The sequence below is a fragment of the Oncorhynchus mykiss genome, chromosome 24, assembly GCF_013265735.2.
Source record: "Oncorhynchus mykiss isolate Arlee chromosome 24, USDA_OmykA_1.1, whole genome shotgun sequence".
NCBI lineage: Eukaryota > Metazoa > Chordata > Actinopteri > Salmoniformes > Salmonidae > Oncorhynchus > Oncorhynchus mykiss.
The window spans coordinates 33,096,820-33,110,359 of record NC_048588.1 but is presented as its reverse complement, the minus strand read 5'-3'; the positions used below and the strand labels follow the sequence as shown (position 1 = coordinate 33,110,359).

General features: G+C 39.8%; 1 protein-coding gene across 4 annotated transcripts in view; it reads left to right on the top strand.

The window, feature by feature from the left end:
* LOC110503411 (cytoplasmic dynein 2 heavy chain 1) overlaps positions 1 to 13,540 on the top strand; it is a 225,706-nt gene that overhangs the window by 41,924 nt on the left and 170,242 nt on the right. For all 4 annotated transcript variants that reach the window (XM_036961600.1, XM_036961598.1, XM_036961599.1 and 1 more), the window contains exons 41-43: positions 7,455 to 7,662; positions 7,760 to 7,889; positions 8,314 to 8,469. In XM_036961600.1, coding sequence (XP_036817495.1) covers positions 7,455 to 7,662; positions 7,760 to 7,889; positions 8,314 to 8,469 — 494 coding nt within the window. The remainder of the gene's footprint in view (positions 1 to 7,454; positions 7,663 to 7,759; positions 7,890 to 8,313; positions 8,470 to 13,540) is intronic.

Below are 13,540 nucleotides of genomic sequence, written 5' to 3'. Positions count from 1 at the left end.
GGAGAGTTTACAGTCTAACCAGACACCTAAGTATTTGTAGTTGTCCACGTATTCTAAGTCCAGAGTAGTGATGTTGGACAGGCGGGTAGGTGCAGGTAGCGATCGGTTGAAGAGCATGATGTGATTGGCCTGACTGAAACAAGGCTTAAGCCTGATGAATTTTCTGTGTTAAATTAGGCTTCTCCTCCTGGTTACACTAGTGACCATATCCCCCGTGCATCCCGCAAAGGCAGAGTTGTTGCTAACGTTACGATGGCAAATTTCAATTTACAAAAAAAAACAACAGCGTTTTTGTCTTTTGAGCTTCTAGTCATGAAATCTATGCAGCCTACTCAATCACTTTTTATAGCTACTGTTTACAGGCCTCCTGGGCCATATATAGCGTGCCTCACTGATTTCCCTGAATTTCTATCGGACCTTGTAGTTGTGGCAGATAATAATAATTAAATATGATTAGTATGTGTGGATAGAAAACACTCTGAAGTTTCTAAAACTGGTTAAATGATGTCTGTGACTATAACAGGACGTGTTTAACATGCGAAACCCCAAGGAAAACTGTTCACCCCCCAAAAAAAGATCAATCCGCCAGTTGGATGTTTTGTCTATGGCCTGCGAAAATATATACCTCCCAGTTTACAAGTCCTACAGCTTCCACACGATGTCGCCAGTCTTGGCAATTTCCTTGAAGTTATTCCTTGGTCAAACGAAGAAGAGACACTTGATTTCATCCGGTACACGACAGGATGTTTTGGAAGAGAGAATTATCGACCATCATTTCAAGACGTGGAGCTATTGAATACACATCGCCCCGCGATCAATTTGATCGATTATTAACATTTACTAATACCTAAAGTTGGATTACAAAAGTAGTTTGAAGTGTTTTGTCAAAGTTTATAGGCAACTTTGTTAATTTTAAAAAATGACGTTGCGTTATGTAAAACAGTTTTTTCCTGGATCAGACGGGCTTCATAAATGGACATTTTGGTTATACATGGACGGAAAAAGACCCAATTGTGATGTTTATGGGACATATAGGAGTGCCAACAAAGAAGCTTGTCAAAGGTAATGAATGTTTTATATTTTATTTCTGCGTTTTGTGTAGCGCCGGCTATGCTAATTATTTTGTTTACGTCCCCTTCAGGTATTTTGGGGTGTTGCATGCTATCAGATAATAGCTTCTCATGCTTTCGCCGAAAAGCATTTTAAAAATCTGACTTGTTGGCTAGATTCACAACGAGTGTAGCTTTAATTCAGTACCTTGCATGTGTGTTTTAATGAAAGTTTGAGTTTTAGCGAGTACTATTAGCATTTGGCGTTGCACATTTCCATTTCCTGTTGGTTAGGTGGGACGCAGACGTCTCACTTATCCGTAACAGGTTTTAAAGAAAAATTGTGATGAATAAAAAAGTATACCAGTTTAATTTAAGGACCAAAAAATGTACCGCTATGCCATACAGACTGCAAAATAGTTGGCAAGAGATTTTCAATGTACCGATTCCATGGCACATGGTTTATGAGCTGATGCACAAAATGAAGCCGGATTCAAAATGTACAGTTTAAAAAATATATATATTATACAAAACAGTAGAATGTTATGTACTGCACATGGGAGACACAACTATCCCAGCTCTGCAGATTCTGCTGCGAAGAGATACTCATTAGATCATTTGTTTTGGTAGTGTCCATATGTAGCTTGTTTTTGGTCACAGGTCCAGGAATGGCTGAAGAATTGCACCATTTACCTGGAGCTAATTCTGCAAATAGCACTGCTGGGTGATCTGAAAAGTCACAGTTAATCCATCAGTAATATAATAATACTCTTAGAAAATTGTGTGTATGTATATATATATATATATATATATATATATATATATATATATATATATATATATATATATATATATATATATATATATATATATATATATATATATATATATATATATATATATATATACACACACATTTTCCATGAACATATTCATGAAGTAATAATGGCGCCGAAGAAGAAGGCAGACGTTTTACTTGTCCCCAACCGATTGTGTTTTTTTTTATTTGTTTATTTGCGCTTTTTGTAACTTATTTTTAAAACTTTTTTTGTACATAATGTTGCTTCTATGACCAAAAATAACTGCGATTACTCACCACGGACTGGCAGAATCCTTTTTTCCCTTTAACGAGTCTGACGAGCCCAACGTGAACAATATACTGCTTTCTCGGGAACAGGCCCAGATCCCCGTGATTTGCGTGAAGAGGAGGCGGAGAAAAAGGGGGCAAAGGGCGGGCTGCCTTCTGAGAATTCTTACAGTGCCTTGCAACAGTAGTCATCCCCTTGGCTTTTTTCCTATTTTGTTCCATTACAACCTGTAATTTAAATTGATTTTAATTTGGATTTCATGTACTGGACATAAACAGAATAGTCCAAATTGGTAAAGTAAAATTTTAAAAATAACTTTTTTCAATAAATTCAAAAAAATTCAAAACTGAAAAGTGGTGCGAGCGTATGTATTCACCCTCTTTGCTATGAAGCCCCTAAATAAGATCTGGTGCAACCAATTACCTTCAGAGTCACATAATTAGTCCACCTGTGCGCAATCTAAGTGTCACATGATCTGTCACATGATCTCAGTATATATACACCTGTTCTGAAAGGCCCCAGAGTCTGCAACACCACTAAGCAAGGGGCACCACCAATCAAGCAGTACCATGAAGACCAAGGAGCTCTCCAAACAGGTCAGGGACAAAGTTGTGGAGAAGTACAGATCAGGGTTGGGTTATAAACAAAATATCAGAAACTTTGAACATCCCACGGAGCACCATTAAATCCATTATTAAAAAATGGAAAAAAAAAAAAAAAATGGAAGGAATATAGCACCACAAAAACCTGCCAAGAGAGGGCCGCCCACCAAATCTCACAGGCAAGGAGGGCATTAATCAGAGAGGCAACAAAGAGACCAAAGATAACCCTGAAGGAGCTGCAAAGCTCCACAGTGGAGATTGGAGTATCTGTCCATAGGACCACTTTAAGCCGTACTCTCCACAGAGCTGGGCTTTACGGAAGAGTGGCCAGAAGATGTGTAAATAAAAAGATACAAACCCCCCCAAAAAAATGTATTTTGATTCCAGGTTATAAGGCAACAAAATAGGAAAAATGCCACAGGGGGTGAATACTTTCGAAAGCCACTGTAGGCGATCGAATAAACCCCCACTTCCTTCCATTCTGCTAGCAAACGTGCAATCTTTGGAGAATAAAATAGATGGCCTACGCGCAAGATTAAACTACCAAAGGGACATTCAAAACTAATATCTAATGCTTCACGGAGTCGTAGCTGAATGACAACAACATCAGCATACAGCTAGCTGGTTATACGCTGTACCGGCAGGATAGAACAGCGGCGTCTGGTAAGACAAGGGGCGGTGCACTGTGTATTTTTTGTAAATAACAGCTGGTGCAAGATATCTAAGGAAGTCTCAAGCTATTGCTCACCTGAGGTAGAGTATCTCATGATAAACTGTAGACCACACTACCTACCTAGAGAGTTTTCATCTGTATTTTTCGTAAAAAATTTAAAAAAAACTCTGGACCACCTTCACTCCACACACAGAGACGCATTCAAAGCTCTCCCTCGCCCTCCATTTGGCAAAGCTGACATAGCACCACAGTCAGAGGCTGCCACTAAGACAGCAGTGAAATAGCTGTGTTCCGCCATAAGCAAACAAGGAAACACTCACCCAGAGGCGGCGCGCCTAGTAGCCGGGGACATTAATCCAGGGAAACTTAAATCCGTTTTACCAAATTTCTATCAGCATGTTAAATGTGCAACCAAATAAAAAAAAACTCTGGACCACCTTCACTCCACACACAGATGCATACAAAGCTCTCCCTCGCCCTCCATTTGGCAAAGCTGACCATAATGCTATCCTCCTGATTCCTGCTTCCATAAAAAATGAAAGCAGGAAGCTCCAGTGACTCGGTCAATAAAAAAGTGGTCAGATGAAGTAGATGCTAAGCTTCAGGACTGTTTTGCAGCACAGACTGGAATAGTTCCGGGATTCTTCCAATGGCATTGGAGTATGGAATACACCACATCACATGGCCAATGGAGTACGCCGCATCAGTCATTGGCTTCCTCAATAAGTGCATCGATGACCTCGTCCCCACAGTGACTGCACGTACATACCCCAACCAGAAGCCATGGATTACAGGCAACATCCGCACTGAGCTAAAGGCTAGAGCTGCCACTTTCAAGGAGTGGGACTCTAACCCGGAAGCTTATAAGAAATCCCGCTATGCCCTCTGACGAACCACCAAACAGGCAACGCGTCAATACAGGACTAAGATCGATTCATACTACACCGGCTCTGACTCTCGTTGGATGTGGCAGGGCTTGCAAACCATTACAGACTAGAAAGGGAAGCACAGCCGAGAGCTGCCCAGTTACACAAGCCTACCAGACGAGCTAAACTACTTCTATGCTCGCTTTGGGGCAAATAACACTGAAACATGTATGAGAACACCAACTGTACCGGAAGACTGTGTGATCGCGCTCTCCGCAGCCAATGTGAGTAAGACCTTTTAAATAGGTCAACATTCACAAGGCCGCAGGGCCAGACCGATTACCAGGACGTGTACTGCGAGCTTGCTCTGGCCACCTGGCAAGTGTCTTCACTGACATTTTCCTGACTGGTTGCATCACTGCCTGGAATGGCAACTACTCGGCTTCCAACTGCAAGGCACTACAGAGGGTAATGCGAAAGGCCCAATACATCACTGGGGCAAAGCTCCCTGCCATCCAGGACCTCTATACAAGTCGGTGTCAGAGGAAGGCCCAAAAAATTCTCAAAGACTCCAGCCACCTTAGTCATATACTGCTCTCTCTGTTACCGCACGGCAAGCGGTACCAGAGCGCCAAGTCTAGGTCCAAGAGACTTCTAAAACAGCTTCTACCCCCAAGCCATAAGACCCCTGAACACCTAATCAAATGGCGACCCAGACTATTTACATTGCCCCCACCTTTACACCGCTGCTACTCTCTGTTGTTATCCTCTGTTTATTATCTATGCATAGTCACTTTAATAACTCTACCCACATGTACATATTACCTCAACGAACCGGTGCCCCCACACATTGACTCGGTACCAGTACCCCTCTGTATATAGTCTCACTATTGTTATTTTACTGCTGCTCTTTAATTACTTGTTACTTTTATTTCTTATTCTCATCCGTCCGTATTCATTTCTTGATTATTATTTTTTTTAAACTGCCTTGTTGGTTAGGGACTGGTAAGTAAGCATTTCACTGTAATGTGTGTTGTATTCGGCGCAATCCAATTTTATTTTATTTGAAATGTGTTGCAAAATGAATAGGAAATATAGTCAAGATGTTGACAAGGTTATAAATAATGATTTTTATTTGAAATAGTAATTGTGTCCTTAACTTTTCTTTTGTCAAATAATCCTCCATTTGCAGCAATTACAGCCTTGGCATTCTAGTTGTCAATTTGTTGAGGTAATCTGAAGAGATTTCACCCCATGCTTCCTGAAGCACCTCCCACAAGTTGGATTGGCTTGATGGGCACTTCTTACGTACCATACGGTCAAGCTGCTCCCACAACAGCTCAATAGGGGTGAGATCCAGTGACTGTGCTGGCCACTCCATTATAGACAGAATACCAGCTGACTGCTTCTTCCCTAAATAGTTTTTGCATAGTTTAGAACTGTGCTTTGGGTCTTTGTCCTGTTGTAGGAGGAAATTGGCTCCAATTAATCACTGTCCATAGGGTATGGCATAGCGTTGCAAAATAGTGATAGCCTTCCTTCTTCAAGATCCCTTTTACCCTTAACAAATCTCCCACTTTACCACCACCAAAGAACCCCCAGACCATCACATTGCCTCCACCATGCTTGACAGATGGCGTCAAGCACTCCTCCAGCATCTTAAAAAAAAGATCTGTGTCTCACGAATGTTCTTCTTTGTGATCAGAACACCTCAAATGTAGATTTGTCTGTCCGTAACACTTTTTTCCAATCTTCCTCTGTCCAGTGTCTGTGCCCATCTTAATCTTTTTTATTTTTATTGGCCAGTCTGAGATATGTCTTTTTCTTTGCAACTCTGCCTAGTATGCCAGCATCCCGGAGTTGCCTCTTCACTGTTGACGTTGAAACTGGTGTTTCGCTGGTACTATTTAATGAAGCTGCCAGTTGAGGACTTGTGAGGAGTCTGTTTCTCAATCTAGACACTCTAATGTACTTGTCCTCTTGCTAAATTGTGCACCTCCCAGTCTTTCTATTCTGGTTAGAGCCTGTTTGCACTGTTCTGTGAAGGGAGTAGTACACTGCGTTGTATGAAATCTTCAATTTCTTGGCAATTTCTCGCTTGGAATAGCCTTCATTTCTCAGAACAAGAATAGACTGACGAGTTTCAGAAGACAGTTCTTTGTTTCTGGCCATTTTGATCCTGTAATCAAACCCACAAATGCTGATGCTCCAGATACTCAACTAGTCTAAAGAAGGCCTGTTTTATTGCTTCTTTAATCAGGACAACAGTTTTCAGCTGTGTTAAGATCATTGCAAAAGGTTTTTTTAATGATCAATTAGCCTTTTAAAATGATCAACTTGGATTAGCTAACACAACGTGCCATTGGAACACAGGAGTGATGGTTGCTGATAATGGGCCTATGTACACCTATGTAGATATTTCATAAGAAAATGAGCCGTTTCCAGCTACAATAGTCATTTACAATATATTTCTGATCAATTTGATCTTATTTTAATGTACAAAACATGTGCTTTTCTTTCAAAAACAAGGACATTTCTAAGTGACCCCAAACGTTTTAACTTGTGTGTGTGTGTATGTACACAGTTGATGTCGGAAGTTTACATATACTTATGTTGGAGTCATTAAAACTCGTTTTTCAACCACTCCACAAAACTATAGTTTTTGCAAGCTTTAGCTGATTTTCCCATGATGTCAAGCAAAGAGGCACTGAGTTTGAAGGTTGGCCTTGACATACATCCACAGGTACACCTCCAATTGACTCAAATGATGCCATTTAGCCTATCAGAAGCTTCTATAGCCATGACATAATTTTCTGAAATTTTCCAATTTGTTTAAACGCACAGTCAACTTATTGTATGTAAACTTCTGACCCACTGGAATTGTGATACAGTGAATTATAAATTAAATAATCTGTCTGTAAACAATTGTTGGAAAAATGACTTGCGTCATGCACAAAGTAGATGTCCTAACCGACTTGCCAAAACTAGTTTGTTAACAAGACATTTGTGGAGTGGTTGAAAAACAAGTTTTAATGACTCCAACCTAAGTGTATGTAAACTTTGAACTTCAACTGTATGGGGCTTGAAAATTATTCAGACAAATTACATTGATGGAAGCTACAGTCTATTTGCAATGTTGAAGGGGAGTGCCCTGATGTTAGCCTTGTGTGTTCCAGAGGTGAGCTCGTGGATCATCTGTGACGGGGACATAGACCCAGAGTGGATCGAGTCGTTGAACTCGGTGTTGGATGACAACCGTCTTCTGACCATGCCCAGTGGAGAGAGGATCCAGTTTGGACCCAATGTCAACTTTGTCTTTGAGACCCACGACCTCAGCTGTGCCTCACCAGCCACAATCTCACGCATGGGCATGATTTTTCTCAGGTTGGTGTGTATGTGTGTATTTTGTATGTGTGGTCCTTGATCAGTTAACCTCTATTCATGTTCTAGTCATGTTACAACCCCTCTCTTCTCTCTGTAGTGATGAGGACACAGATGTGAGCGCGTTGGTCAAGTCATGGCTGAAGGGTCAGCCTGATGAGTGTCGTAGTAACCTGGAGAACTGGATGGGAGACTACTTCCACAGAGGCCTTGACTGGGTGCTTAAACAGGTGATACATACTGACACTGCCCTCTTCTGGTCATAATCAATAGCATCAACTGAATTAATGTAGCCAATTGGAGTTTTACCCTAAATATACTCTAGCCAATTGGAGTTTTACCCTAAATATACTCTAGCCAATTGGAGTTTTACCCTAAATATACTTTAGTCAATTGGAGTTTTACCCCAAATATATTCTAGCCAATTGGAGTTTTACCCCAAATATACTCTAGACAATTGGAGTTTTACCCTAAATATACTCTAGACAATTGGAGTTTTACCCCAAATATACTCTAGACAATTGGAGTTTTACCCTAAATATACTCTAGACAATTGGAGTTTTACCCCAAATATATTGTTGTGGATTAGATATCTTGTGTTCATAACTATTCTGTCTCTCTGTCTCTGTCTCTATTTCTGTCTCTGTCTGTCAGAACGACTTGGTGGTGGAGACCAGTCTGGTAGGGACGGTGTTGAACGGTCTGTCCCACCTGAGTGGAGTGACAGAGCGTGGTCAGTTTGTGGTTAGTCTCATCAGAGGGCTGGGCGGGAACCTCAACCTCAAATCAAGACAGGACTTCGCCAAGGAGGTAAGACGAGGCGGTCAATCCATTTATCCATTCAGCCGTCCATCTGTTCATCCATCCATTTATCCAGCCATCCATCCATTTATTCATCCAATACCTATCAATTTAACTATCCATCCATTTAACTATCCATCAATTTAACTATCCATCCATTTAACTATCCATCAATTTAACTATACATCCATTTAACTATCCATCCATTTAACTATCCATCCATTTAACTATCCATCCATTTATCCATCCATTTAACTATACATCCATTTATCCATCCATTTAACTATCCATCCATTTATCCATCCATTTACAGTGCCTTGCGAAAGTATTCAGCCCCCTTGAACTTTGCGACCTTTTGCCACATTTCAGGCTTCAAACATAAAGATATAAAACTGTATTTTTTTGTGAAGAATCAACAACAAGTGGGACACAATCATGAAGTGGAACGACATTTATTGGATATTTAAAACTTTTTTAACAAATCAAAAACTGAAAAATTGGGCGTGCAAAATTATTCAGCCCCTTTACTTTCAGTGCAGCAAACTCTCTCCAGAAGTTCAGTGAGGATCTCTGAATGATCCAATGTTGACCTAAATGACTAATGATGATAAATACAATCCACCTGTGTGTAATCAAGTCTCCGTATAAATGCACCTGCACTGTGATAGGCTCAGAGGTCCGTTAAAAGCGCAGAGAGCATCATGAAGAACAAGGAACACACCAGGCAGGTCCGAGATATTGTTGTGAAGAAGTTTAAAGCCGGATTTGGATACAAAAAGATTTCCCAAGCTTTAAACATCCCAAGGAGCACTGTGCAAGCGATAATATTGAAATGGAAGGAGTATCAGACCACTGCAAATCTACCAAGACCTGGCCGTCCCTCTAAACTTTCAGCTCATACAAGGAGAAAACTGATCAGAGATGCAGCCAAGAGGCCCATGATCACTCTGGATGAACTGCAGAGATCTACAGCTGAGGTGGGAGATTCTGTCCATAGGACAACAATCAGTCGTATATTGCACAAATCTGGCCTTTATGGAAGAGTGGCAAGAAGAAAGCCATTTCTTAAAGATATCCATAAAAAGTGTCGTTTAAAGTTTGCCACAAGCCACCTGGGAGACACCAAACATGTGGAAGAAGGTGCTCTGGTCAGATGAAACCAAAATTGAACTTTTTGGCAACAATGCAAAACGTTATGTTTGGCGTAAAAGCAACACAGCTCATCACCCTGAACACACCATCCCCACTGTCAAACATGGTGGTGGCAGCATCATGGTTTGGGCCTGCTTTTCTTCAGCAGGGACAGGGAAGATGGTTCAAATTGATGGGAAGATGGATGGAGCCAAATACAGGACCATTCTGGAAGAAAACCTGATGGAGTCTGCAAAAGACCTGAGACTGGGACGGAGATTTGTCTTCCAACAAGACAATGATCCAAAACATAAAGCAAAATCTACAATGGAATGGTTCAAAAATTAACATATCCAGGTGTTAGAATGGCCAAGTCAAAGTCCAGACCTGAATCCAATCGAGAATCTGTGGAAAGAACTGAAAACTGCTGTTCACAAATGCTCTCCATCCAACCTCACTGAGCTCGAGCTGTTTTGCAAGGAGGAATGGGAAAAAATGTCAGTCTCTCGATGTGCAAAACTGATAGAGACATACCCTAAGCGACTTACAGCTGTAATCGCAGCAAAAGGTGGCGCTACAAAGTATTAACTTAAGGGGGCTGAATAATTTTGCACGCCCAATTTTTCAGTTTTTGATTTGTTAAAAAAGTTTGAAATATCCAATAAATGTCGTTCCACTTCATGATTGTGTCCCACTTGTTGTTGATTCTTCACAAAAAAATACAGTTTTATATCTTTATGTTTGAAGCCTGAAATGTGGCAAAAGGTCGCAAAGTTCAAGGGGGCCGAATACTTTCGCAAGGCACTGTAACTATCATCCATTTAACTATCCATCCATTTAACTATCCATCCATTTAACTATCCACCCATTTATCCATCCATTTAACTATCCATCCATTTAAATATCTATCCATTTATCCATCCATTTAACTATCCATCCATTTAACTATCCATCCATTTAACTATCCATCCATTTAACTATCCATCCATTTATCCATCCATTTAACTATCTATCCATTTAACTATCCATCCATCCATTTAACTATCTATCCATTTAACTATCCATCCATCCATTTAACTATCTATCCATTTAACTATCCTCCATTTAACTATCTATCCATTTAACTATCCATCCATCCATGTATCCATCCATTTAACTATCCATCCATTTAACTATCCATCCATTTAACTATCCATCCATTTAACTATCCATCCATTTAACTATCCATCCATTTAACTATCCATCCATTTAACTATCTATCCATTTAACTATCTATCCATTTAACTATCCATCCATTTAACTATCCATACATTTAACTATCTATCCATTTATCTATCCATTTAACTATCCATCCATTTAACTATCCATCCATTTAACTATCCATCCATCCATTTATCCATCCATTTAACTATCTATCCATTTAACTATCCATCCATTTAACTATCCATCCATTTAACTATCCATCCATTTAACTATCCATCCATTTAACTATCTATCCATTTAACTATCTATCCATTTAACTATCCATCCATTTAACTATCCATACATTTAACTATCCATCCATTTATCTATCCATTTAACTATCCATCCATTTAACTATCTATCCATTTAACTATCCATCCATCCATGTATCCATCCATTTAACTATCTATCCATTTAACTATCCATCCATTTAACTATCTATCCATTTAACTATCCATCCATCCATTTATCCATCCATTTAACTATCTATCCATTTAACTATCCATCCATTTAACTATCCATCCATTTAACTATCCATCCATTTAACTATCTATCCATTTAACTATCTATCCATTTAACTATCCATCCATTTAACTATCCATCCATTTAACTATCCATCCATTTAACTATCCATCCATTTATCCATCCATTTAACTATCCATCCATTTAACTATCTATCCATTTAACTATCCATCCATTTAACTATCCATCCATTTAACTATCCATCCATTTAACTATCCATCCATTTAACTATCCATCCATTTATCCATCCATCCATTTAACTATCTATCCATTTAACTATCTATCCATTTAACTATCTATCCATTTAACTATCTATCCATTTAACTATCTATCCATTTAACTATCTATCCATTTAACTATCTATCCATTTAACTATCTATCCATTTAACTATCTATCCATTTAACTATCTATCCATTTAACTATCTATCCATTTAACTATCTATCCATTTAACTATCTATCCATTTAACTATCTATCCATTTAACTATCTATCCATTTAACTATCTATCCATTTAACTATCTATCCATTTAACTATACATCCATTTAACTATACATCCATCCATTTATCCATCCATTTAACTATCCATCCATTTAACTATCCATCCCTCCATCCATCCATCCATCCCTCCATCCATCCCTCCATCCCTCCATCCATCCATCCATCCATCCATCCATCCATTAATCAACTAATAAACATCTTACGGAAAGTATTCAAACCCATTGACTTTTTCCACATTTTGTTACGTTACAGCCTTATTCTAAAATATATTAAATTAATAAAAATCCTCAAAAATCTACACACAATACTCCACAATACCACATTTGAGCAAATGTATAAAAACATAAATACCTAATTTACATAAATATTCAGACCTTTTGCTATGAGTCTTGAAACTGAGCTCAGGTGCATCCTGTTTTCATTGATCATCCTTGAGATGTTTCTACAACTTGATTGGAATCCACATGTGGTAAATTCAATTGATTGGACATGATTTGGAAAGGCACACCTGTCTATATAAGGTCCCATAGTTGACAGCGCATGTCAGAGCAAAAACCAAGCATTAAGGTTGAAGGAAGTGTCCGTAGAGCTCTGAGACAGGATTGTGTCGAGGCACAGATCTGGGGAAGAGTACCAAAACATTTCTGCAGCATTGAAGGTCCCCAATAACACAGTGGCCTCCATCATTCTTAAATGGAAGAAGTTTGTAACCACAAAGACTCTTCCTAGACCTGGCCAAACTGAGAAATCGGGGGAGAAGGGCCTTGGTCAGGGAGGTGACCAAGAACCAGATGGTCACTATGACAGAGATGGGATAATCTTCAAGAAAGACAACCATCTCTGCAGGACTCCAACAATCAGGCCTTTATGGTAGCGTGGCCAGACGGAAGCCACTCCTCAGTAAAAGGCACCTAAAGGACTCTCAGACCATGAGAAACAAGATTATCTGGTCTGACGAAACCAAGATTGAACTCTTTGGCCTGAACGCCAATCTTCACATCTGGAGGAAACCTGGCACCATCCCTACAGTGAAGCATGGTGGTGGCAGTATCATGCTGTGGGGAAGTTTTTCAGCGGCAGGGATTTTGAGACTAGTCAGGATCAAGGCAAAGATGAACAGAGCAAAGTTCCAGAGCGCTCAGGACCTCGGACTGGGGCATAGGTTCACCTTCCAACAGGACAACAAACCTAAGCACGTAGCCAAGATAACGCAGGAGTGGCTTCGGGATAATTCTCTGAATGTCCTTGAGTGGCCCAGCCAGAGACGTGACTTGAACCCAATCAAACATCTCTGGAGAGACCTGAAAATAGCTGTGCAGCGACGCTCCCCATCCAACCTGACAGAGCTTGAGAGGATCTGCAGAGAAGATGGGAGAAACTCCCCAAACACCGATGTGCCAAGCCTGTAGCGTCATACCCAAGAAGTCTCGAGGCTGTAATCGCTTCCAAAGGTGCTTCAACAAAGTACTGAGTAAAGGGTCTGAATACTTATGTGATATTTAAGTTTTTTATTTTTATATAAATTAACTAACTAAAAAAATGCATACAATTTAGCGTTTTATTTCTGGGGTATTGTTTGTAGATTGATGGGGAAAACAATAACACATTTTAGAACAAGGCTGTAACCTCACAAAATGTGGAAAAAGTCAAGGTGTGTCTATACTTTCCGAAAGCACTGTATGTGT